At 61.8% G+C, this 26377-nt stretch overlaps 1 protein-coding gene across 1 annotated transcript in view; it reads left to right on the top strand.

Annotated features, from left to right (window-relative positions):
• The window catches only part of RYR1 (ryanodine receptor 1), a 180050-nt gene extending 153688 nt beyond the window's left edge, over window positions 1-26362 (top strand). Inside the window, exons 80-105 of the mRNA XM_090129818.1 lie at window positions 517-596; window positions 696-772; window positions 1966-2039; window positions 3657-3674; window positions 6124-6204; window positions 7478-7566; window positions 7681-7809; window positions 8581-8685; window positions 9188-9269; window positions 9370-9557; window positions 11772-12929; window positions 13195-13271; window positions 13400-13568; window positions 13669-13755; window positions 14599-14853; window positions 15762-15892; window positions 17545-17587; window positions 17702-17832; window positions 17908-17968; window positions 19323-19469; window positions 21090-21224; window positions 23296-23452; window positions 23548-23612; window positions 23716-23816; window positions 23932-23983; window positions 26208-26362. Of these exons, the coding sequence (XP_089985944.1) occupies window positions 517-596; window positions 696-772; window positions 1966-2039; window positions 3657-3674; window positions 6124-6204; window positions 7478-7566; window positions 7681-7809; window positions 8581-8685; window positions 9188-9269; window positions 9370-9557; window positions 11772-12929; window positions 13195-13271; window positions 13400-13568; window positions 13669-13755; window positions 14599-14853; window positions 15762-15892; window positions 17545-17587; window positions 17702-17832; window positions 17908-17968; window positions 19323-19469; window positions 21090-21224; window positions 23296-23452; window positions 23548-23612; window positions 23716-23816; window positions 23932-23983; window positions 26208-26303 (3788 nt within the window). The 3' untranslated portion in view covers window positions 26304-26362. The remainder of the gene's footprint in view (window positions 1-516; window positions 597-695; window positions 773-1965; window positions 2040-3656; window positions 3675-6123; window positions 6205-7477; window positions 7567-7680; window positions 7810-8580; window positions 8686-9187; window positions 9270-9369; window positions 9558-11771; window positions 12930-13194; window positions 13272-13399; window positions 13569-13668; window positions 13756-14598; window positions 14854-15761; window positions 15893-17544; window positions 17588-17701; window positions 17833-17907; window positions 17969-19322; window positions 19470-21089; window positions 21225-23295; window positions 23453-23547; window positions 23613-23715; window positions 23817-23931; window positions 23984-26207) is intronic.
• The last annotated feature ends 15 nt before the right edge of the window (window positions 26363-26377 follow it).

Genomic DNA, 26377 nt, shown 5'->3' with positions numbered 1-26377 from the left:
GGGGGCACAGAAGTGGGTCTGGGGGCACAAATGGGGGGTTCTATGGGCACAGATGGGGGTCTGGGGGCACAGAAGTGGGTCTGGGGGCACAGATGGGGGTCTGGGGGTGCCCATGGGGGGTCTGGGGGCACAGAAGTGGGTCTGGGGGTGCACATGGGGGTCTGGGGGCACAGAAGTGGGTCTGGGGGCACAGAAGTGGGTCTGGGGGTGCACATGGGGGTCTATAGGCACAAAAGTGGGTCTGGGGGCACAGAAGTGGGTCTGGGGGCACAGAAGTGGGTCTGGGGGCACAGATGGGGGTCTGGGGGCACAGAAGTGGGTCTGGGGGCGCAGAAATGGGTCTGGGGGCACAGAAGTGGGTCTGGGGGCGCAGAAATGGGTCTGGGGGCACAGAAGTGGGTCTGGGGGCACAGAAGTGGGTCTGGGGGCGCACATGGGGGTCTGGGGGCACAGAAGTGGGTCTGGGGGCACAGAAGTGGGTCTGGGGGCTGCGTTGGTGACGTCGCGTTCCCGCAGGGGAGCGGGGGGAGATGGTTTCCTCCACGCTGAAGTTGGGGATCTCCATCCTCAACGGGGGCAACGCCGACGTGCAGCAGGTGGGGTCCGTCTGTCCGTCCGTCCGTCCGCGTGTCCGCGTGTCCGTCTGTCCGCTCACGTGTCTGTCTGTCCGTCTGTCCTTCCGCTCTCCCGAACAGAAAATGTTGGATTACCTGAAGGAGAAACGTGAGATCGGATTCTTCCAAAGCGTGCAGGCCTTGATGCAGACCTGCAGGTGAGGGGGGGGGAGGGGGCTTCGGACCCCCCAGTGCCCCCCCCCCATGTCCAGGGGGTCCCATGGGGTGGGGGTCCCATAGGGTTGGGGGTCCCAGTGGGGTGGGGTCCCAGTGGGATGGGATCCCATAAGGGTTGGGGTCCCATAGGGTTGGGGGTCCCATAGGGGTGGAATCCCATTGGGGTTGGGGTCCCTTTGGGGCGGGGGTCCCTTTGGGGTTGGGGGTCCCATAGGGTGGGGGTCCCATAGAGTTGGGGTCCCTTTGGGGCGGGGGTCCCTTTGGGGTTGGGGGTCCCATAGGGTTGGGGTCCCATTGGGGTTGGGGTCCCATAGGGTGGGGGGTCCCATAGGGTGGGGGTCCCATAGAGTTGGGGTCCCTTTGGGGCGGGGGTCCCTTTGGGGTTGGGGGTCCCATAGGGTTGGGGTCCCACTGGGGGGTGTCCCTTTGGGATTGGGGTCCCATAGGGTTGGGGTCCCATTGGGGTTGGGGTCCCTTTGGGGAGGGGGTCCCATAGGGCGGGGGTCCCATTGGGGTTGGGGTCCCTTTGGGGTTGGGGTCCCATTGGGGGGTGTCCATTTGGGATTGGGGTCCCATTGGGGTTGGGGTCCTTTTGGGGAGGGGGTCCCATAGGGTTGGGGTCCCATTGGGGTTGGGGTCCCATAGGGTGGGGGGTCCCATAGGGTGGGGGTCCCATAGAGTTGGGGTCCCTTTGGGGCGGGGGTCCCTTTGGGGTTGGGGGTCCCATAGGGTTGGGGTCCCATTGGGGGGTGTCCCTTTGGGGTTGGGGTCCCATAGGGTTGGGGTCCCATGGGGTTGGGGGTCCCATGGGGTGGGGGTCCCATAGGGTGGGGGTCCCATGGGGTTGGGGGTCCCATAGGGGTGGAGTCCCATTAGGGGGTGTCCCTTTGGGATTGGGGTCCCATTGGGGTTGGGGGTTCCATAGGGGTGGAATCCCATTGGGGTTGGGGTCCCATTGGGGGGTGTCCCTTTGGGATTGGGGTCCCATAGGGTTGGGGTCCCATTGGGGTTGGGGTCCCTTTGGGGTTGGGTCCCATAGGGGTGGAGTCCCATTGGGGGGTGTCCCTTTGGGATTGGGGTCCCATTGGGGTTGGAGTCCCTTTGGGGAGGGGGTCCCATAGGGTGGTGTCCTTTTGGGGCGGGGGTCCCACTGCCCCCTTTCCCCCCCCCGCAGCGTCCTGGACCTGAACGCGTTTGAGCGGCAGAACAAAGCGGAGGGGCTGGGGATGGTGACGGAGGAGGGGACGAGTGAGTGGGGGGGGGGGGGGGTCTTCACCGGACCCCCAGGGGGTGAAGGGTGGGGGTTGGGGTCCCGCTGCGCTGCGCCCCCCACCCCAATCCCCCCACTGTTGGTTGTGGTTGTGGCCCTAAAAACCCTCGTATCCCCTATACCCCAATATGCCTCAAAACCCTAAATGCCCTCCAAAGACCCTAAAAGACCCTAATAGCCCCCCCACACCCCAAACCCCACAAATCCTAATACCCCCCCTGCCCTAATAAATACCCCCCCAAACCCTAATACCCCCTCCAAAAGACCCTAATACCAACCCTACCCCCCAACGCCCCCAGACCCTAAATACCCTCCCTAAACCCTACTAATGCCCCCAGACCCTAATACCCCCCCAGACCCTAAATACCCCCAAAATGCCCTAATGCCCCCCATGCCCTAATAACCCCCATCCCCCAGTACCCCCCCCCAAACCCTAATACCCCCTCCAAAATACCCTATTATCCCCCACACCCCAACCCCCCCATATCCTAATACCCCCATACCCTAATAAATACCCCCCAGACCCCAATACCCCCCCAGACCCTAAATACCCTCCCTGAACCCTAATAATGCCCCCATACCCCAATACCCCCCCAAACCCTACAGCCCCCCCCTCATATCCCATAACCCTCCCCTCCAATGCCCTAATACCCTCCAAACCCTAAATCCCTCCCCCAGACCCTAAATCCCCCCCCAGACCCTAAATCCCCCCCCCAGGACCCTAAATCCCTCCCCCAGACCCTAAATCCTCCCCCAGATCCTAAATCCTTCCCCCAGACCCTAAATATCCCTCCAGACCCTAAATCCTCCCTCCAGACCCTAAATACCCCTCCAGACCCTAAATCCCTCCCTCAGACCCTAAATCCCCCCTCAGACCCTAAATTCCCCCCCCAGGACCCTAAATACTCCTCCAGACCCTAAATCCCTCCCTCAGACCCTAAATCCCACCTCAGACCCTAAATTCCCCCCCCAGGACCCTAAATTCCTCCTCCAGACCCTAAATCCCCCCCAGACCCTAAATCCCCCCCAGGACCCTAAATCCCTCCCCCAGACCCTAAATCCCCCCCAGACCCCAAATCCCCCCTCCAGACCCTAAATACCCCCCCAGACCCTAAATCCCCCCTCAGACCCTAAATTCCCCCCCCAGGACCCTAAATACCCCTCCAGACCCTAAATCCCTCCCTCAGACCCTAAATCCCCCCTCAGACCCTAAATTCCCCCCCCAGGACCCTAAATTCCTCCTCCAGACCCTAACTCCCCCCCAGACCCTAAATCCCCCCCAGGACCCTAAATCCCTCCTCCAGACCCTAAATCCTCCTCCAGACCCAAAATCCCTCCCCCAGACCCTAAATCCCCCCCAGACCCTAAATCCCTCCCTCAGACCCTAAATTCCCCCTCAGACCCTAAATCCCCCCCCAGGACCCTAAATTCCTCCTCCAGACCCTAAATCCCTCCCCCACACCCCAAATCCCTCCTCCAGACCCTAAATCCCCCCTGACCCTAAATACCCCCCCCCCCCCCGACCCTAAATCCCCCCCAGACCCCAAAACTCACCTCCTCTCTCCCCTTCTCTCCCATCCCGGTCCCGGCGGCAGTCATCAGCCGTGAGAACGGTAATTACCGCTAATTATAGGGTCTGTAGGGTCTGTAGGGTCGGGGCTGTATGGCATCCTATAGGGCCAGCCTGTAGGGTCTGTAGGATCTGTAGGGCTGGAGGATTTCTTGCGGGATCCTATAAGGCGGCTGTAGGGCTGTGGGGTGATCTTGTAGGGTCTGTAGGGTGTGGGGTGTTCCTATAGGGTCTGTAGGGTTTGGGATGTCGCTATAGGGTCTGTAGGGTGTGGGATATTGCTATAGGGTCTGTAGGGTTTAGGGTGTTCCTATAGGGTCTGTAGGGTGTGGGATGTTGCTGTAGGGTCTGTAGGGTTTGGGGTGTTGCTATAGGGTCTGTAGAGTTTGGGATGTCGCTATAGGGTCTGTAGGGTGTGGGATGTTGCTGTAGGGTCTGTAGGGTTTGGGGTGTTGCTATAGGGTCTGTAGGGCTTGGGATGTTGTTATAGGGTCTGTAGGGTGTGGGGTGTTTCTATATAGTCTGTATGGCTTGGGATGTTGCTATAGGGTCTGTAGGGTTTGGGGTGTCGCTATAGGGTCCATAGGGTTTGGGATGTCGCTATAGGGTCTGTAGGGTTTGGGGTGTTCCTATAGGGTCTGTAGGGTGTGGGATATTGCTATAGGGTCTGTAGGGTGGTGGGATGTGCTATAGGGTCTGTAGGGTGTGGGATGTGCTATAGGGTCTGTAGGGTGTGGGGTGTTTCTATAGGGTCTGTAGGGCAGTGGCTGTCGCTATAGGGTCTGTAGGGTGTGGGATGTTGCTATAGGGTCTGTAGGGTTTGGGGTGTTGCTATAGGGTCTGTAGGGTTTGGGATGTTGTTATAGGGTCTGTAGGGTGTGGGATGTTATTATAGGGTCTGTAGGGTGTGGGGTGTTTCTATATAGTCTGTAGGGCTTGGGATGTTGCTATAGGGTCTGTAGGGTTTGGGGTGTTGCTATAGGGTCTGTAGGGTGTGGGATGTTGCTATAGGGTCTGTAGGGTGTGGGATGTTGCTATAGGGTCTGTAGGGTTTGGGGTGTTTCAATAGGGTCTGTAGGGTGTGGGGTGTTTCTATATAGTCTGTAGGGCTTGGGATGTTGCTATAGGGTCTGTAGGGTGTGGGATATTGCTATAGGGTCTGTAGGGTGTGGGGTGTTCCTATAGGGTCTGTAGGGCAGGGGCTGCCACTATAGGGTCTGTAGGGTTTGGGGTGTTTCTGTAGGGTCTGTAGGGAATGGGGTGTTCCTATAGGGTCTGTAGAGCAGGGGCTGTCACTATAGGGTCTGTAGGGTGTGGGCTGTTGCTATAGGGTCTGTAGGGTTTGGGGTGTTGCTATAGGGTCTGTAGGGTGTGGGATGTCGCTATAGGGTCTGTAGGGTGTGGGATGTTGCTATAGGGTCTGTAGGGTGTGGGATATTGCTATAGGGTCTGTAGGGTGTGGGGTGTTCCTATAGGGTCTGTAGGGCAGGGACTGTCACTATAGGGTCTGTAGGGTTTGGGGTGTTGCTATAGGGTCTGTAGGGTGTGGGATATTGCTATAGGGTCTGTAGGGTGTGGGGTGTTCCTATAGGGTCTGTAGGGCAGGGGCTGTCACTATAGGGTCTGTAGGGTGTGGGATGTTGCTATAGGGTCTGTAGGATTTGGGGTGTTGCTATAGGGTCTGTAGGGTGTGGGATGTTGCTATAGGGTCTGTAGGGTGTGGAATATTGCTATAGGGTCTGTAGGGTGTGGGGTGTTCCTATAGGGTCTGTAGGGCAGGGACTGTCACTATAGGGTCTGTAGGGTTTGGGGTGTTTCTGTAGGGTCTGTAGGGAATGGGGTGTTCCTATAGGGTCTGTAGAGCTGGGGCTGTTTCTATAGGGTCTGTAGGTTGTGGGATGTTGCTATAGGGTCTGTAGGGTTTGGGCTGCTGTTACTGTAGGGTCTGTGGGCTGCGGGGTTCTGGAGCTCTGGCGTCCCCTGCATGTCCATCCCCGCTTGTCCCCAACCCCACGCTAACCCCGCTGCCACCCTGGGGTGCCACCCTGGGGGTCCCCCTGCCATCCTCTGGTGTCCCCATGTGTGTCACCGTCGTGTGTCCCCATTGTGGGGGGGGTGGGGGGGGGGTCCCTGTGCCACCCCACAATGTCACCCTCCTTCCCCCCCCTCCCCCATAAGGACGTCCTTTTGTCACCCGGAGCGTCCCCACGGGGTGTCCCCACCCTGGGGTGACCCTGTGCCATTTGGGGTGTCCCCAAATCCCCCATTGTGCTGTCCCCATGCCCACCCCATATCCCCCATATCCCCAATATCCCCCATATCCCCCCCAATATCCCCCATATCCCCCATATCCCCCATATCCCCCATATCCCCCCCAATATCCCCCATATTCCCCATATTCCCCATGACCCCCATGACCCCCATGACCCCCATAAACCCTATAAACCCCCATAAACCCTATAAACCCCCCATAACCCCCCGTGCCCCCCCAGGGGAGAAGGTGATGTCGGACGATGAGTTCACGCAGGATCTCTTCCGGCTGCTGCAGCTGCTGTGCGAGGGGCACAACAACGGTATGGGGGCACGTGGGGCCATATGGGGTGGCTGTGGGGCCATATGGGGTGGCTATGGGGCCATATGGGGTGGCTATGGGGCCATATGGGGTGGCTATGGGGAGATATGGGGACATGTGGGGCCATATGGGGTGGCTATGGGGACACGTGGGGTGGCCATGGTGGGATATGGGGTGGCCATGGTGGGATATGGGGACAAGTGGGGCCATATGGGGTGGCTATGGGGGGATATGGGGGCATGTGGGGCCATATGGGGTGGCTATGGGGGGATATGGGGTGGCTATGGGGGGATATGGGGCAGCCTCGGGGCCATATGGGGTGGCTATGGGGGGATATGGGGGCACGTGGGGCCATATGGGGTGACTATGGGGGGATAAGGGGACACGTGGGGCCATATGGGGTGGCTATGGGGGGATATGGGGACACGTGGGGCCATATGGGGTGGCTGTGGGGGGATATGGGGCGGCCATGGTGGGATATGGGGTGGCCAGGGGGCCATATGGGGCCATATGGGGTGGCCATGGTGGGATATGGGGGCACGTGGGGCCATATGGGGTGGCTATGGGGGGATATGGGGTGGCCATGGTGGGATATGGGGTGGCCATTGGATATGGGGTGGCCATGGGGACGCATCGAGTGGCCATGGGGCCATAAGGGGCAGCCATGGGATATGGGGTGGGATATGGGGGACATATGGGGCAGCCATGGGGACACACAGGGTGGCCATGGGGCCATATGGGGCGGCCATGGGGACACATGGGGTGGCCATGGTGGGATATGGGGTGGCCATGCGGACACACGAGGTGGCCATGGGGCCATATGGGGTGGCCATTGGATATGGGGTGGCCATGGGGACGCATTGAGTGGCCATGGGGGGATAAGGGGCAGCCATGGGTTATGGGGTGGGATATGGGGGACATATGGGGCGGCCATGGGGCCATAAGGGGCAGCTGTGGGATATGGGGTGGGATATGGGGGCACACGGGGTGGCCATGGGGCCATATGGGGTGGCCATGGGGAAACATGGGGTGGCCATGGGGCCATATGGGGCAGCCACGGGGACACATGGGGTGGCCATGCGGACACACGGGGTGGCCATGGGGCCATATGGGGTGGCCATGGGGAAACATGGGGTGGCCATTGGGACACATGAGGTGGCCATGCGGACACACGAGGTGGCCATGGGGCCATATGGTGGCCATGGGGCCATATGGGGTGGCCATATGGATTCTGCCCCACATCACGACCCCAACATCCCCCCCCCCCCCCCCAGACTTCCAGAATTACCTCCGCACGCAGACGGGCAACACCACCACCATCAACATCATCATCTGCACCGTGGATTACCTGCTGCGCCTGCAGGTGGGTCTGACCCAGGCCCCCCCACCCCACATCCCACCCCACATCCTCCCCAAACCCCCAAAACCCGTCCCCCCCCCCCCCCCCAGCCACCCCGCTGACACCCCGGCCCTACAGGAGTCCATCAGCGATTTCTACTGGTATTACTCGGGGAAGGACGTCATCGACGAGCAGGGGAAGCGCAACTTCTCCAAGGCCATGGCTGTGGCCAAGCAGGTCTTCAACAGCCTCACCGAGTACATCCAGGTGAGGGGGGGGGATGACCCCCCAGGGGGGGCTCCGGGGGTCCCCAAGTGTCCCCAAGTGTCCCCAGGTGTCACCATGGTCTGGAGCTCCAAAGGGCTTTGATGCCCCTGGATGTCCCCAATGTCCCCCCATCTCTGGGTGCACCTGGATGTCTTGGGGTGTCCCCAAGGTCCCCGTATCCAAGGTCCCCATATCCAGTGGATCCCAACGTCCCTGGATGTCCCCAATGTCCCCCTGTCCCTGGGTGTCCCCAAGGTCCCCATATCCAAGGTCCCCATATCCAAGGGATGCCAACGTCCCTGGATGTCCCCAGGGTCCCCATTTCAAAGAGATCCTAACATCCCTGGATGTCCCCAATGTCCCCCTGTCCCTGGGTGCATCTGGATGTCTTGGGGTGTCACCAAGGTCCCCGTATCCAAGGTCCCCATTTCCAAGGGATTTCGATGTTCCCAGGTGTCCCCAATGTCCCCCCATCCCTGGGTATCCCTGGATGTCTTGGGGTGTCCCCAAGGTCCCCATATCCAACAGATCCCAAAGTCCCTGGATGTCCCCAATGTCCCCCCATCCCTGGGTGCCCCTGGATGTCTTGGGGTGTCCCCAAGGTCCCCATATCCAACAGATCCCAACATCCCCGCGTGCCCCCCAAGGCCCTGATCTCCAAATCCTCCCCAGCCCCCTGGTTGTCTCCAGCAGTGCCCCCTCCCCTGGGGGTCCCCGCTGGCCGCAGCCCCCCGCTTCCACGGCCCCCCCCCCCCTCCCCCCCACCCATAGGGTCCGTGCACGGGGAACCAGCAGAGCCTGGCTCACAGCCGCCTGTGGGACGCCGTGGTCGGATTCCTGCACGTCTTCGCCCACATGATGAAGAAGTTGGCACAGGTGGGTGCCTGGGGGGGGGGGAAGGGAGGGGCACTGCCACCCCCCAAACCCCATACTAACCTGCTGTCCCCACGGGGGAGGGGTCCCCTGCGCTGTCTCCTCCCCTCCCCCCCCCCCCCCCTTGCCCATCCCCTCCCCCCAATTTGGGGGTCCGCGCTCTGATGGAAGTTTCCGTCCCACCGCTGCCAGATGGGTCGGACGCCGGGACCCAGGAACGGCGTAAGGACCCCCCCCCCCTCTACCCCCCTCCCCACACCTTGAGCTCTGCATGGCCTCGCTAACAGCACCCCCCCCCCCAGCTCAACGCCCCCCCCATCCCATCCCCAAACCCACCCACCCACCCACTCACCTTTGTGCTATGAGGAGTGGTCCTAGCGCTGGCTTTGCCCCCTCCCCTCCTCTGGGTCAGGGGCCGTGGCTGCTTTGGGGGTGGGGGGGGGGAGAAGGGGGGGCTGGCACTGCCCCAGAGCTCACCCCCCCCTCCTCTCCCACCCCCCTTCAGGATTCCAGCCAGATCGGGCTGCTGAAGGAGCTGCTGGACCTGCAGAAGGACATGGTGGTGATGCTGCTGTCCCTGCTGGAAGGTGGGTCCCAATGGAGCCACGGGGGTCCACAGTGCCCCCCACCCATTGAGGGGGGGTGAGGGGGGGGGGTCTGACATCTCATCCCCCTCCCTCCCTGCAGGCAATGTGGTGAACGGGACGATCGCACGGCAGATGGTGGACATGCTGGTGGAGTCGTCCAGCAACGTCACCATGATCCTGAAGTTCTTCGATATGTTCCTGAAGCTGCGCGACATCGTGGCCTCCGATGCCTTCCGCGACTACGTGACGGACCCGCGGGGGCTCATCTCCAAAAAGGACTTCCAGAAGGTGGGGGGGGAACGGGGTCCAAAAGGGTTCCTTCCTCAAAGAGGCGATGCGTTAAAATGGGGTGGGGGGGAGTCCCCATCCCCATCCCATCCCCATCCCATCACATCCCCATCCCCATCACATCCCATCCCCATCACATCCCATCCCCATCCCCATCTATTCCCATCCCCATCCCCATCCCATCCCCATCCCATCCCATCCCATCCCATCCCCATCACATCCCATCCCATCCCCATCCCCATCTCATCACATCCCATCCCCATCTACTCCCATCTCCATCCCCATCTCCATCCCCATCTCCATCCCCATCTCCATCCCCATCCCCATCCCATCCCATCCCCATCCCCATCCCATCCCCATCCCCATCTATTCCCATCCCCATCCCCATCCCATCCTCATTCTCATCCCATCCCCATCCCACCCCCATCCCCATCTATTCCCATCCCCATCCCATCCCATCCCATCACATCCCATCCCATCCCATCCCATCCCATCCCATCCCATCCCATCCCATCCCATCCCATCCCATCCCCATCCCCATCCCCATCCCCATCCCCACCCCCATCCCCATCTCATCCCCATCCATCCCCCATCCCCATCCCATCCCATCCCCATCCCATCCCATCCCCATCTCATCCCCATCCCCATCCCATCCCCATCCCCATCCCCATCCCCATCCCCATCCCCATCCCTATCCCCATCTCATCACATCCCATCCCATCCCCATCCCATGAGCTGTTGGAGGGCCGATGTGGCACCTGGGGAGGGGGCTGGTGGGCTGGAGTGCAGATGGGCGATACGGAGGTGACTTCCAACCTTCATGTCTCTAGGAGCGGGATGGGCTGATGGTTGGGGTTGGACTCTTGGATCTCAGAGCTCTTTTCCAACCTTAATGACTCTATGAGTGGGATGGGGTGATGGTTGGGTGTTGAGTTGGATGCTCTTTGGGATCACATCCAACCTTCATATCTCTATAAGTGGGATGGGCTGATGGTTGGGTTTGGACTCAATGATCTCAGAGCTTTTTTCCAACCTTCATGTCTCTACGAGTGGGTTGGGGTGATGGTGGGTGTTGGGTTGTACAATTTTGGAGGTCTCATCCAACCTTCATGTCTCTATGAGCGGGATGGGCTGATGGTTGGGGTTGGACTCTTGGATCTCAGAGCTTTTTTTCCAACCTTCATGTCTCTACGAGTGGGTTGGGGTGATGGTGGGTGTTGGGTTGTACAATTTTGGAGGTCTCATCCAACCTTCATGTCTCTATGAGCAGGATGGGCTGATGGTTGGGGTTGGACTCTTGGATCTCAGAGCTCTTTTCCAACCTTAATGACTCTATGAGTGGGTTGGGGTGATGGTTGGGATTGGATTGGATGCTCTTTGGGATCACATTCAACCTTAATCTCTCTATGAGTGGGATGGGGTGATGGTTGGGTTTGGACTCACTGATCTCAGAGCTCTTTTCCAACCTTAATGACTCTATGAGCAGGATGGGCTGATGGTTGGGTGTTGAGTTGGACGCTCTTGGGGGTCTCATCCAACCTTAATGACTCTATGATGATGGGCTGATGGTTTGGGTCGGACTCTTGGATCTCAGAGCTCTTCTCCAACCTTCATCTCTCTATGAGCAGGATGGGCTGATGGTGGGTGTTGGGTTGTACAATTTTGGAGGTCTCATCCAACCTTCATGTCTCTATAAGTGGAATGGGCTGATGGTTGGGGTTGGGTTGGACACAATTTGGGATCTCATCCAACCTTCATGTCTCTGTGAGCGGGATGGGCTGATGGTTGGGGTTGGGTTGGATGCTCTTTGGGCTCTCATCCAACCTTCATATCTCTGTAAGTGGGATGGGGTGATGGTTGGTGTTGAGTTGGACACAATTTGGGATCTCATCCAACCTTAATGACTCTATGAGCGGGATGGGCTGATGGTTGGGGTTGGAGTCTTGGATCTCAGAGCTTTTTTCCAACCTTCATGTCTCTGTGAGTGGGATGGGCTGATGGTTGGGGTTGGAGTCTTGGATCTCAGAGCTCTTCTCCAACCTTCATGTCTCTACGAGCGGGATGGGCTGATGGTTGGGGTTGGAGTCTTGGATCTCAGAGCTTTTTTCCAACCGTAATGACTCTACGAGCGGGATGGGCTGATGGTTATCATCACATTGGCCGCTCTCACGGCTGCCAACCCCCCTCCCCCTCCACCCCTCCATCCCCACGCAGGCCATGGACAGCCAGAAGCAATACGAGCCATCCGAGGTGCAGTTCCTCCTGTCGTGCTCGGAGGCGGACGAGAACGAGATGATCGACGTGGAGGCGTTCGCCGGGCGCTTCCAGGAGCCGGCTCGCGACATCGGCTTCAACGTGGCCGTGCTGCTGACCAACCTGGCCGAGCACGTCCCCCACGACCAGAGGCTGCGTACTTTTTTGGAGCAAGCCGCCAGCATCCTGGAGTATTTCCGTCCATTTTTGGGCCGCATCGAGATCATGGGGGCGGCGCGGCGCATCGAGCGGCTCTACTTCGAGATCAGCGCGGCCAACAAGGCGCAGTGGGAGATGCCGCAGGTGAAGGAGTCCAAGAGGCAGTTCATCTTCGACGTGGTCAACGAGGGGGGGGAGGCGGAGAAGATGGAGCTGTTCGTCAGCTTCTGCGAGGACACCATCTTCGAGATGCAGATCGCCTCCAGGCTCTCCGAGGAGGAAGGAGCGAGGGACGGAGGGGATGGGGATGAAGAGGAGGAGGAGGAGACCACCGAAGGGGGTGGGAGCCCCCCGCCCGCGGAGCCGGCTTCGGCTTTTGGGGAGATGCTGGGGGGGCTGCGGCGCGCGGTGGGGTCCCCCCAGTTGTGGAGGAGGAGGATCAGGAAGATGAGGAAGAAGGGGGGCAGGGAGCTGCTGTGGGATTTCGGGGCGGCCGTGTGGAGGGCGGTGGTCGGGGGGCTGCTGGGGGTCTACGGGGCGGTGAGGGCGGTGGGCTGCGTGCTGTGGGTGGTGCTTTTCGGGGGGGGTTTGGTGGAAGGGGCGCAGAAATTGGGGTTGGCGGAGCTGCTGGGCAGCATGCCGGATCCCACGCAGGATGCGGTTGGGGGGGGAGAAACCGGGGGGGCACCGAGCGGGGAGGGGGCTGTAGGGGGTGAGGAGGGGCAGGAGGAGAGCCCCCCCCCAGCGGAGCGGCCGCAGAGCAGTGAGGAGGAAGAGGAGGAGGAAGGAGCTGCGGTGGTGGTCGCCGCCCCCCCGGTGGCTTTCGGGGGGAGGAAGGATGGGGGGCATTACCGCATGGCCCCCCCCGATGCACCCGGAGGTCTGGGGGATATCGGGGAACCCCCCGGCGCCGAACCGCCCACCCCCGAGGGGACCCCCATCCTCAGGAGGAAGATTGGGGTAAGGAGGGGGGGGGGGCGTGGGTGGGCTTGGGGGGCTGGGGAGGGTTGGAGGGGGGGTCAGTGGGTCGGGTCCCTATGAGGAAATGGGGGGGGGGGTCTGCAGTGACTTTTTGTGGGGTGGGATTTTGGGGGTGTGGGACAGAACACCCAAATTGGGGGGGCGGGGGGAGTCCCATGGGTGCTTGGGTGTTTATTTCGGGGGGGGGGGGGGGGGGATGCTTTGTGACCCCCCCCCCCCTTCCCTACAACTCTCCCCCCTGCAGGAGGATGGGAAGGAGGTGGTGGTGGAGGAACCGCAGAAGGAGGAAGAGGAGGCGGCGGCCGAGACCGAAAAGGCTGAGTGAGTCTGGGGGGGGGGGGGAGAGGGGGGGGCACAGCCCCAATGGAGCTGTGGGGAGGGGGGCTGTGGGTTGGGGGCTGTGGGTTGGGGGCTGTCCCTGACTCAAATCCTAACCCCATTCATTGCAGTACGGAGAATGGAGAGAAGGGCGATTTGGGTGCAGAGGGGGGTCCGGAGGTGGAGACCACCGAAAAGCAGCAGAAAACGTCGCCCCCCCGGGAACGTAAAGAGCCCCCCCCGCCCGAAGGCGCCTTCGAGTTCTGGACGGAGTTGGAGGTGCAAAGGGTGAAGTTCCTGGTATGGATATATGGAGGGGTCTTGGGGGGGGGGGGGTGTCCTGGTGGGGGGGGTTTGGGGGCATCCGTGGGGTGACCTCGTCTGTGCCCCCCCCCCATAGAATTACCTCTCCCGCAACTTCTACAACCTCCGCTTCCTGGCGCTTTTCCTCGCCTTCGCCATCAACTTCATCCTGCTCTTCTATAAGGTCTGACCCACGGGGGGGTGGGGGGGGGACAGTGGGAGTCCTGGAAGCTTGGGGACATCTGTGGTGTCCTGGGGGTCTCTGAGATGGGTGGGGGGGGAGAGGGGCTGCATAGGGTGGGTTTAAAGGGGGAGGGGGGGGCTGCAGGTCTGGCGAGCACCCAAAGCATCCCTACAGGTGTGGGAATGGGGGTCTCTGGGATGGGGGGGGTGGGGGGAGCTGCGTAGGGTGGATTTAAAGGGGGAGGGGGACAGTGGGAGTCCTGGAAGCTTGGGGACATCTGTGGTGTCCTGGGGGTCTCTGAGATGGGTGGGGGGGGAGACGGGCTGCATAGGGTGGGTTTAAGGGGGGAGGGTGGAGGGTGCTGTAGGTCTGGCGAGCACCCAAAGCATCCCTACAGGTGTGGGAATGGGGGTCTCTGGGATGGGGGGGGTGGGGGGAGCTGCGTAGGGTGGATTTAAAGGGGGAGGGGGACAGTGGGAGTCCTGGAAGCTTGGGGACATCTGTGGTGTCCTGGGGGTCTCTGAGATGGGTGGGGGGGGAGACGGGCTGCATAGGGTGGGTTTAAGGGGGGAGGGTGGAGGGTGCTGTAGGTCTGGCGAGCACCCAAAGCATCCCTACAGGTGTGGGAATGGGGGTCTCTGGGATGGGGGGGGTGGGGGGCTGCATAGGGTGGGTTTAAGGGGGGATGGGGGGGCTGCAGGTCTGGCGAGCACCCAAAGCATCCCTACAGGTGTGGGAATGGGGGTCTCTGGGTTGGGGGGGGGTGTGGGGCTGCATAGGGTGGGTTTAAAAGGGGAGGGGGATGGGCTGCAGGTCCGGCGACCACCCAAAGCATCCCTACAGGTGTCGGAACGGCCGCCGGGAATGGAAGAGGCGGAGTTGGAGGGGTCGGGAATGGCGGCGGTGTTGGACGGCATGGGGGATTTCGGGGACGGCGGGGACGGGAACGGGAACGGCGGGGACGGGGAGGAGGAGCCGAGCATGGTGTATTATTGCCTGGAGGAGAGCACGGGTTACATGCAGCCCGCCCTGCGCGCCCTGGCCGTGGCGCACACCATCGTGGCGTTCCTCTGCATCATCGGATACAACTGCCTCAAGGTGCCCCCCCGCCCCGCAGCCCCCCAAAAGCCCCCCAAAAGCCCCCCCCCAAAGCCCGTCGCGCAGCCCTCACCCTGAGCACGTGTTCCTATGCCACGCCCCCTCGCTTAGGCCACGCCTCCCTTCGTATTTGGCCACGCCCACAGCCCTCACTCGGAGCCGGGGTGCCGATGCCACGCCCCTTTTTCTCGGCCACGCCCCCTCGTTTTGGCCACACCCCCCAGTCAGCCCATCCTGAGCTGCCATTCCTATGCCACGCCCCCTCGCTTTGGCCACGCCCCTCGGTCAGCACTGGCCACGCCCACTCTTAGCGACATCCCCCTTTGAGCCGATGCTTGACCACGCCCCTTGCTTGACCACGCCCCCTGGCCACGCCCACCCTTGGCCATACCCCCCCGAGCCAGTGCTTGGCCACGCCCCCCTGCTTGGCCACGCCCCCTCCATCACCCATCACTGCACCCACTGCTCTTGGCCACGCCCCGGGCCACTCCTGGCCACGCCCACTCTGCTGTCCTCTCCGCTCATTGGCTCTGTTTGCTCACGCCCCCTGTTGGCCACGCCTCTCACCCTGGGCCATTGCTACTACGCCACGCCCCCTGGTCACCCCTGGCCACGCCCACTGCCTGCAGTCTAACCGGCATTCCAATGCCACGCCCCCTTTCTTGACCACGCCCACCGCTTACCCGTGGCCACGCCCACTCTCATGTTCTCCCTGCGCATTGGCTCTGCTATCCGGCCACACCCCCTTCGTGACCACGCCCCCCAGTGACCACGCCCCTTCCACTTGGCCACGCCCCCTCCCGACCCCATTGATCCCAAATCCCCGCGCTGAGCCCGAATCCCCGCTGACCCCGTGACCCCGCCGTGACCTCTTGACCTCGCCGTGACCCCGTGACCCCTCCCCCCAGATCCCCCTGGTGATTTTTAAGCGGGAGAAGGAGGTGGCGCGGCGCCTGGAGTTCTCAGGGCTGTACATCACCGAGCAGCCGCCCGACGACGACGTGAAGGGGCAGTGGGATCGCCTGGTCCTAAATGCACAGTATGGGAACCCTATTGGGGTCCTGGGGGGGTTCCTATAGGGCTGGGGGGATGTGGGGTGGGGGGAATGTCTGGTGGGGGGGGGTAGTATGAGATGATGGGGTACTTATGGGGTTGAGGGGGATAGGGGCTCCTATGGGGTCCTTTTAGGGCTGGGGGGTTTTGGGGTCCTGTGGGGTCCTTATAGGGCTGGAGCAATATGGGGTCCTGTGGGGTACTTATGGGACTGGAGCAATATGGGGTCCTGTGGGGTCCTTATAGGGCTGAGGGGATATGGAGTCCTATGGGGTCCTTATAGGGCTGGAGCAATAGGGGGTCCTGTGGGGTACTTATGGGGTTGGGGGGGATAGGGGCTCCTATGGGGTCCTTTTAGGGCTGGGGGGTTTTGGGGTCCTGTGGAGTCCTTATAGGGCTGAGGGGATATGGAGTCCTATGGGGTCCTTATAGGGCTGGAGGGATATGGGATCCTGTGGGGTCATTATAAGGCTGGAGGGATATGGGGTCCCATGGGGTCTTTATAGGGCTGGGGGATATGGGGCCCTATGAGGTCCTATGGGGACCTTATAGGGCTGGAGTGATATGGGGTCCTCTGGGGTCCTTATAGGGCTGGGGGAATATGTGGCCCTTATGAGGTCCTATGGGGTCTTCATAGGGCTGGGGGGATATGGGGTCCTGTGGGGTCCTTATAGGGCTGGGAGGATATGGGGTCCTGTGGGGTCATTATAAGGCTGGAGGGATATGGGGTCCTGTGGGGTCCTTATAGGGCTGGGGGGATATGGGGTCCTGTGGAGTCCTTATAGGGCTGAGGGGATATGGAGTCCTATGGGGTCCTTATAGGGCTGGGGCAATATGGGGTCCTGTGGGGTCGTTATAGGGCTGGGGGAATATGGAGCCCTTATGAGGTCCTATGGGGTCTTCATAGGGCTGGGGGAGATATGGGGTCCTGTGGGGTTCTTATAGGGCTGGAGCAATATCTGTGGGGTCCTTATAGGGCTGGGGCAATATGGGGTCCTGTGGGGTCCTTATAGGGCTGGAGCAATAGGGGGTCCTGTGGGGTACTTATAGGGCTGGGGCAATATGGGGTCCTGTGGGGTCCTTATAGGGCTGGAGCAATAGGGGGTCCTGTGGGGTACTTATAGGGCTGGGGCAATATGGGGTCCTGTGGGGTCCTTATAGGGCTGGAGCAATAGGGGGTCCTGTGGGGTACTTATAGGGCTGGGGCAATATGGGGTCCTGTGGGGTCCTTATAGGGCTGGAGCAATAGGGGGTCCTGTGGGGTACTTATAGGGCTGGGGCAATATGGGGTCCTGTGGGGTCCTTATAGGGCTGGGAGGATATGGAGTCCTATGGGGTCCTTATAGGGCTGGGGCAATATGGGGTCCTGTGGGGTCCTTATAGGGCTGGGAGGATATGGGGTCCTGTGGGGTCCTTATAGGGCTGGGAGGATATGGAGTCCTATGGGGTCCTTATAGGGCTGGGGCAATATGGGATCCTGTGGGGTTCTTTTAGGGCTGGAGCAATATGGGGTCCTGTGGGGTCCTTATAGGGCTGAGGGGATAATGGGACCACTCAGTGTTTAGTATAGGGGATATGGGGTCCCTACGGGAGCCTATGGGACCCCCCTCACCCCATTGTCTTCCCCACCCCCCCCAGGTCCTTCCCTAGCAATTACTGGGACAAGTTCGTCAAGAGAAAGGTGATGGAGAGCTGCTGCCCCAACCTGGCCCTATAGGACCGTGGGGTTCTTTACCCCACAGCCCTCACCCCACAAATCCCCCCCACCCCCCATCCTACGTGTTTCCCCCTGAAGGTGTTGGAGAAATATGGGGACATTTATGGCCGTGAGCGCATCGCGGAGCTGCTGGGGATGGAGCTCTCCAGCCTCGAAATCGGGGCACGGGGGGAGAGGAAGCCCCCCCCCGACAACTCCGTGCTCACCTGGTGGGTCTGCGTGGCCGGGGGGTGCGGCCCCATAACGGCCCGGGGACCCCACAACTCACCTTGTGCCCCCTATAGGATCACCTCCATCGATATCCGCTATCAGATCTGGAAGTTTGGGGTCATCTTCACTGATAACGTGAGTGGGGGGGGGGACGACCCCAAAACTCTGCTGACCCCACATCTCTGCTGACCCCATTGACCTCACATCTCCGCTGCCCCTATTGACACCACTGACCCCATTGACCCCACATAACCACTGTCCCCATTGACACCACTGTCCCCAGTCCCCACTGACCCCACATCCCCACTGACCCCACCATCCCCACTGTCCCCACTGACCCCACAGGCCTATTGACCCCAAATCCCCCCTGTCCCCCTTGACCCCACTGTCCCACATCTCCGCTGACCCCACTGACCCCACCATCCCCACTGTCCCCATTGACCCTACATCCTCACTGTCCCCACTGTCCCCATTGACCCCACATCTCCACTGTCCCCATTGACCCCACTGTCCCAATTGACCCCACATCCTTACTGTCCCCACTGTCCCCATTAACCCTACATCCTCACTGTCCCCACTGACCCCACATCCCCACTGACCCCACTGACCCCACATCCTCACTGACCCCACATCCCCACTGACCCCACTGTCCCCACTGACCCCACTGTCCCAATTGACCCCACATCCTTACTGTCCCCGCTGTCCCCATTAACCCTACATCCTCACCGTCCCCACTGACCCCACTGACCCCACATCCTTACTGTCCCCACTGACCTCACTGTCCCCAATGACCTTCCCTGTCCCCACTGACCCCACATCCCCACTGACCCTACATCCTCACTGACCCCACTGACTCCACTGTCACCACTGACCCCACTGATCCCACATCCTCACCGTCCCCATTGACCCCATATCCCCACTGACCCTACATCCTCACTGACCTCACTGTCACCACTGACCCTACATCTTCACTGTCCCCACTGACCCCCACTGTCCCCACTGACCCCACATCCCCACTGACCCCACATCCTCACTGACCCCACTGTCCCAATTGACCCCATATCCCCACTGACCCTACATCCTCACTGACCTCACTGTCACCACTGACCCCACTGACCCCACTGTCACCACTGGCCCCACATCCTCACCGTCCCCATTGACCTCAGTGTCCCAATTGACCCCACATCTTCACTGCCCCCACTGTCCCCACTGACCCCCACTGACCCCACATCCCCACTGACCCCACTGACCCCACTGACCCCACATCCCCACTGACCCCACATCCCCACTGACCCCACTGACCCCACATCCCCACTGACCCCACTGACCCCACTGACCCCACATCCCCATCATCCCCACGGGAGATGGGACCCCAGCCCTGGCGTTGCGAGGTGGGGGCTGACCCCACGCAATCCCCCGCTTATCCCCACACCTCACCCTACAGCTGGGGGGTCTTGTGGGGTGGCTGGTGACCCCGCTGTCCCCGCAGTCGTTCCTATACCTGACGTGGTATATGGCCATGTCCCTCCTGGGCCACTACAACAACTTCTTCTTCGCTGCTCACCTCCTGGACATCGCCATGGGGGTGAAGACGCTGCGCACCATCCTGTCCTCCGTCACCCATAATGGGAAGCAGGTGGGGAGGGGGGATGGTTTATAGGGTGGGGGAGAGGGGCGGCTACGGGGTGGGGTTGCGTGGGGTCCGTCGCATCATCCTGGGGTGGGGGGTGGGGGGAGGTCTCACCCCATTGGGTGTGGGGTGATGCTGTGGGACCCAGTTGATGCTGTGGGACCCCACTGATGCTATGGGACCCAATTGATGCTGTGGGATCCCCATGGATTCTGTGGGTTCCCCACTGATGCTGTGGGACCCCACTGACGCTGTGGGACCCTTGTTGATGCTATGGGACCCCATGGATGCTGTGGGACCCCATTGATGCTGTGGGATCCCATGGATGCTGTGGGACCCCATGGATGCTGTGGGACCCCGTTGATGCTATGGGATCCTCGTTGATGGCTGTGGGATCCCCATTGATTTTGTGGGACCCCACTGATGCTGTGGGACCCCACGGATGCTGTGGGACCCCATGGATTCTGTGGGTTCCCCATTGATTTTGTGGGATCCCATGGATGCTGTGGGACCCCACTGATGCTGTGGGACCCTCGTTGATGCTGTGGGACCCCACTGATGCTATGGGACCTCATGGATGCTGTGGGACCCCACTGATGCTATGGGACCCCACTGATGCTGTGGGACCCCACTGATGCTATGGGACCCCACTGATGCTATGGGATCCCCACTGATGCTGTGGGATCCCCATGGATGCTGTGGGACCCCACTGATGCTATGGGATCCTCGTTGATGCTGTGGGACCCCACTGATGCTGTGGGATCCCCATGGATTCTGTGGGTTCTCCATTGATTTTGTGGAACCCTATGGATGCTGTGGGACCCCATGGATGCTGTGGGACCCAATTGATGCTGTGGGATCCCCATGGATTCTGTGGGTTCCCCATTGATTTTGTGGGACCCTATGGATGCTGTGGGTTCCCTATGGATGCTGTGGGACCCCATGGATGCTGTGGGATCCCACTGATGCTATGGGATCCCCACTGATGCTGTGGGATCCCCATGGATTCTATGGGTTCCCCACTGATGCTGTGGGACCCCACTGATGCTGTGGGATCCCCACTGATGCTGTGAGACCCCATGGATGCTGTGGGTTCCCCATTGATGCTGTGGGTTCCCCACCGATGCTGTGGGACCCCATTGATTTTGTGGGACCCCACTGATGCTGTGGGATCCCCATGGATTCTATGGGTTCCCCACTGATGCTGTGGGACCCCACTGATGCTGTGGGACCCCATGGATGCTGTGGGTTCCTCATTGATTTTGTGGGACCCCACTGATGCTGTGGGATCCCCATGGATGCTGTGGGTTCCCCACTGATGCTGTGGGACCCCATGGATGCTGTGGGACCCCGTTGATGCTATGGGATCCTCGTTGATGGCTGTGGGATCCCCATTGATTTTGTGGGACCCCATTGATGCTATGGGATCCCCACTGACGCTGTGGGACCCCACTGATGCTGTGAGACCCCATGGATGCTGTGGGACCCCATTGATGCTGTGGGTTCCCCACCGATGCTGTGGGACCCCATTGATTTTGTGGGACCCCACTGACGCTGTGGGACCCCACGGATGCTATGGGACCCCACTGATGCTGTGGGACCCCATAATCTCTCCCTGCCCCACAGCTGGCCATGACCGTGGGGCTGCTGGCTGTGGTCGTGTATCTGTACACCGTCGTGGCTTTCAACTTCTTCCGCAAGTTCTACAATAAGAGTGAAGATGAGGATGAGCCCGACATGAAATGCGACGACATGATGACGGTGGGGGGCGGGGGGGGGCCAGGAGGGGGTCGTGGGGGCAGCTGGGGGGGGTCTCTGGGGGTCCTTGGGACACCCATGGGGTTTTTGGGAGGTTGCTGGGGTAATTTGGGGGGGGCTCTGGGGGTCTCTGAGTTTTCCGGGGGTAGATTTGGGGATATCAGGGGTCTCTGGGGGGACAGTGGGGTCTCTGGGGGTCCTTGGGGGGGCTTTGGGACATCTGGGGGGCTGGGGGGGGTAGGGGGGTCTCTGGGTTCTTGTGGGGCAGCCTTGGGGATCTTGGGGACAGCATGGGGGGGTTCTTAGGGGGGATACTGGGGGTCCTGAGGGCAGCTTTGGGGGGTCTCTGGGGGTCCTTGGGACACCCATGGGGTTTTTGGGAGGTTGCTGGGGTAATTTGGGGGGGGCTCTGGGGGTCTCTGAGTTTTCCGGGGGTAGATTTGGGGACATCAGGGGTCTCTGGGGGGGCAGTGGGGTCTCTGGGGGGACAATGGGGGGCTATGGGGGTTTCTGGGGGGTCTCTGGGGGTCCTTGGGGGGGCCTTGGGACATCTGGGGGGCTGGGGGGGGAGGGGGGTCTCTGGGTTCTCATGGGGCAGCCCTGGGGATCTTGGGGACAGCGTGGGGGGGTTCTTAGGGGGGATACTGGGGGTCCTGAGGGCAGATGGGGGGGGCTCTGGGGGTCCTTGGGGGGGGCTTTGGGACACCTGTGGGGTTTTTGGGAGGTTGCTGGGGTAATTTGGGGGGGGGCTCTGGGGGTCTCTGGGTGTTCCTGGTGCAGTTTTGGGGATCTCGGGGGGGTCCTGGGGGGGGTCTCTGGGTTTTCCTGGTGCAGTTTTGGGGATCTCGGGGGGGTCCTGGGGGGGGTCTCTGGGTTTTCCTGGTGCAGTTTTGGGGATCTTGGGGACATCGGGGGGGTCCTGGGGGGGGGGGGGGGGGTCTCTGGGTTTTCCTGATGCTGAGTTTTGGGATCTCGGGGGGGTCCTGGGGGGGGTCTCTGGGTTTTCCTGGTGCAGTTTTGGGGATCTTGGGGACATGGGGGGGGTCCTGGGGGGGGAGGTCTGTGAGTTTTCCTGGTGCTGAGTTTTGGGGATCTCAGGGGGGTCCTGGGGGGGGTCTCTGGGGTTTTCCTGGTGCAGTTTTGGGGATCTCAGGGACATGGGGGGGGTCCTGGGGGGGGAGGTCTGTGAGTTTTCCTGGTGCAGTTTTGGGGATCACGGGGGGGGTCCTGGGGAGGGGGTCTCTGGGTTTTCCTGGTGCAGTTTTGGGGATGTTGGGGACATCAGGGGGGTCCTGGGGGGGGGGGGGGGTCTCTGGGTTTTCCTAGTGCTGAGTTTTGGGGATCTTGGGGACATCGGGGGGATCCTGGGGGGGGTCTCTGGGTTTTCCTGGTGCTGAGTTTTGGGGATCTTGGGGGGGTCCTGGGGGGGGTCTCTGGGTTTTCCTGGTGCAGTTTTGGGGATCTTGGGGACATGGGGGGGGTCCTGGGGGGGAAGGTCTGTGAGTTTTCCTGGTGCTGAGTTTTGGGGATCTCAGGGGGGTCCCTGGGGGGGGGTCTGTGAGTTTTCCTGGTGCAGTTTTGGGGATCTCAGGGGGGTCCTGGGGGGGGTCCTGGGGGGGGTCTCTGGGTTTTCCTGGTGCAGTTTTGGGGATCTCGGGGGGGGGTCCTGGGGAGGGGGTCTCTGGGTTTTCCTGGTGCTGAGTTTTGGGGATCCTGGGGGGGGTCTCTGGGTTTTCCTGGTGCAGTTTTGGGGATCTCGGGGGGGAGTCCTGGGGGGGGGGTCTCTGGGTTTTCCTGGTGCTGAGTTTTGGGGATCCTGGGGGGGGTCTCTGGGTTTTCCTGATGCCGAGTTTTGGGGATCTCAGGGGGGTCCTGGGGAGGGGGGCTGTGGGTTTTCCTGGTGCTGAGTTTTGGGGATCCTGGGGGGGGTCTCTGGGTTTTCCTGGTGCAGTTTTGGGATCTCAGTGACATCAGGAGGGGGGGTGTTTCTGGGGGTCTCTGGGATGGTTCTGGGGTTGTCAGGAAGGTCTGAGAGGTGCTGACCCCCCCACCCCTCATTTCCCCCCCCCCTCAGTGCTACCTGTTCCATATGTACGTGGGGGTCCGGGCCGGGGGGGGCATCGGAGATGAAATTGAGGACCCGGCTGGGGACGAATACGAGCTGTACCGCGTGGTCTTCGACATCACCTTCTTCTTCTTCGTCATCGTCATCCTGCTGGCCATCATCCAAGGTAGGGGGCTATTTGGGGAGGGGGGGGTCTGCGGTGTGGGGAGGGGGCAGCTGACACCCCCCCCCCCCCATCCCAAATTCTTTGTGCCCCCCCAGGTCTGATCATCGACGCCTTCGGGGAGCTGAGGGACCAGCAGGAGCAGGTGAAGGAAGACATGGAGGTGCGTATGGAGGGGGGGGGCTTCAATCTCCCCCTTTTATTTTTGGGGGGGGGGGGGTCAGGGATCTGATGATCTCCTCCTCTCTTCCTCCCCCCCCCCCCAGACAAAATGCTTCATCTGTGGCATCGGCAGTGATTATTTTGACACGACGCCCCACGGCTTCGAGACCCACACGTTGGAGGAGCACAATTTGGCAAATTACATGTAGGGCTGGGGGGGGGGGCTTGGGGGGGGGGGTTATTAGGGTGAGGGGGGGGCACCTGAACCCAACTCTGACCGCTGTGTTCCTTGTCTACTTCCCCCTCCCCAAAAAAAAAAGGTTCTTCCTGATGTATCTGATCAATAAGGATGAGACGGAGCACACGGGGCAGGTGGGGGGGGGGGCTGTATGGGGTGGGGGGGGGATGGAGGGGGATTGGGGGGGGGCTGTATGGGGTTGGGTGGGGAGGGATGTGGGGGGGTTGGGGGGTTGTGAGGGGGAGGGATGGGGGGGGGGCTGTATGGGGTTGGGGGGGGGAGGGATGTGGGGGGGGCTTTATGGGGTTGGGGGGGATGGGGGGGATTGGGGGGGCTGTATGGGGTTGGGGGGGAGGGATGTGGGGGGGGCTGTATGGGGTTGGGGGGGGATTGGGGGGGATGTGGGGGGGGCTATATGGGGTTTTGGGGGTTGTGGGGGGGAGGGATGTGGGGGGGGGCTGTATGGGGTGGGGAGGAGTTGGGGGGGAGGGGGGGGCTGTATGGGGTTGACGGGTTGTGGGGGGAAGGAATGTGGGGGGGGCTGTATGGGGTGGGGGGGGAGGGATGTGGGGGGGGCTTTATGGGGTTGGGGGGGATAGGGGGGATTGGGGGGGCTGTATGGGGTTGGGGGGGAGGGATGTGGGGGGGGCTGTATGGGGTTGGGGGGGGATTGGGGGGGATGTGGGGGGGGCTATATGGGGTTTTGGGGGTTGTGGGGGGGAGGGATGTGGGGGGGGGCTGTATGGGGTGGGGAGGAGTTGGGGGGGAGGGGGGGGCTGTATGGGGTTGACGGGTTGTGGGGGGAAGGAATGTGGGGGGGGCTGTATGGGGTGGGGGGGGAGGGATGTGGGGGGGGCTTTATGGGGTTGGGGGGGATTGGGGGGGCTGTATGGGGTTGGGGGGGAGGGATGTGGGGGGGGCTGTATGGGGTTGGGGGGGGATTGGGGGGGATGTGGGGGGGGCTATATGGGGTTTTGGGGGTTGTGGGGGGGAGGGATGTGGGGGGGGGCTGTATGGGGTGGGGAGGAGTTGGGGGGGAGGGGGGGGCTGTATGGGGTTGACGGGTTGTGGGGGGAAGGAATGTGGGGGGGGCTGTATGGGGTGGGGGGGGAGGGATGTGGGGGGGGCTTTATGGGGTTGGGGGGGGATGGAGGGGGATTGGGGGGGGCTGTATGGGGTTGTGGGGGGAGGGATGTGGGGGGGGGGCTATATGGGGTTTTGGGGGTTGTGGGGGGGAGGGATGTGGGGGGGGCTTTATGGGGTTGTGGGGGGGGCTGGGGGGGGGCTGTATGGGGTTGTGGGGGGGAGGGATGTGGGGGGGCTTTATGGGGTTGTGGGGGGAGTTGGGGGGGCTGTATGGGGTTGTGGGGGGTTTGGGGGGATGTGGGGGGGGCTGTATGGGGTTGGGGGGGAGATGTGGGGTTGGGGGGGATTGGGGGGGAGATGGGGGGGGGGGGCTGTATGGGGTGGGGGGGGAGGGATGGGGGGGCTGTATGGGGTTGGGGGCGGATTGGGGGGGAGATGTGGGGGGGGGCTGTATGGGGTTGAGGGGTTGTGGGGGGGAGGGATGTGGGGGGGGGCTGTATGGGGTTGGGGGAGATTGGGGGGTGGGGGCTGTGTGGGGGGGGTTGGGGGTATTGTGGGGGGTTTTGTGGGATGGGGGGGGTTGTGGGGGGGAGTTGGGGGCTGTGTGGGGTGGGGGGGTTGTTGTGGGGTGGGGGGCTGTATGGGGTTGGGGGGGTTGGTTGGTGTGGGGTGGGGGGCTGTAGGGGGGTTTTGGGGCTGTTGTGGGGGGGGTTTGTGGGATGGGGGGGTTGGGGGCTGTGTGGGGTGGAGGGGATGTTGTGGGGTGGGGGGCTGTATGGGGCTGTGGGGGGGCTGTAGGGGGGGGTTTGGGGGATGTTGTGGGGGGTTTTTGTGGGGTGGGGGGGTTGTTGTGGGGTGGGGGGGCTGCGTGGGGGGGCTGTGTGGGGTGGGGGGGTTCTGGGGTGGGGGGCTGTGTTGGGTTGGGGGATGTGTGGGATGGGGGGGCTGGGCTGGGTTGGGGGGGGGTTTTGGGGAGTGGGGGGGCTGCGTGGGGGGGCTGTGTTGGGTTGGGGGGTTGTTGTGGGGTGGGGGGGCTGCGTGGGGGGGCCGTGTGGGGTGGGGGGGTTGTAGGGTGGTGGGGGGGGGGGTTGTTGTGGGATGGAGGGGGGGGGGCTGTATGGGATCTTGGGGTTTCTGTAGGGCGGGAGGGCACCTATGGGACGCTCATAGGAAATGGGTGGGGGGGGGGCAATGATTTGTGTGGAGTTGTGGGGGGGGGGGTCACTCAGAAGTGGGGTGGGGGGGTCCTCACTCTGCTCCCCCCCCCCCCAGGAGTCCTATGTATGGAAGATGTACCAGGAGCGATGCTGGGATTTCTTCCCTGCCGGCGACTGCTTCCGCAAGCAGTACGAGGACCAGCTGGGCTGACCCCCCCCCAAAAAAAAACCCCCCCCCCATCCCACCCAGAGCCCCCCCAGCTTCTCACCCCCAACCTCAAAGTG

Source organism: Phasianus colchicus, chromosome 38 (genome assembly GCF_987193195.1).
Source record: "Phasianus colchicus chromosome 38, bPhaCol1.hap1.1, whole genome shotgun sequence".
NCBI lineage: Eukaryota > Metazoa > Chordata > Aves > Galliformes > Phasianidae > Phasianus > Phasianus colchicus.
This window is presented reverse-complemented; position numbering and strand designations above follow the sequence as displayed.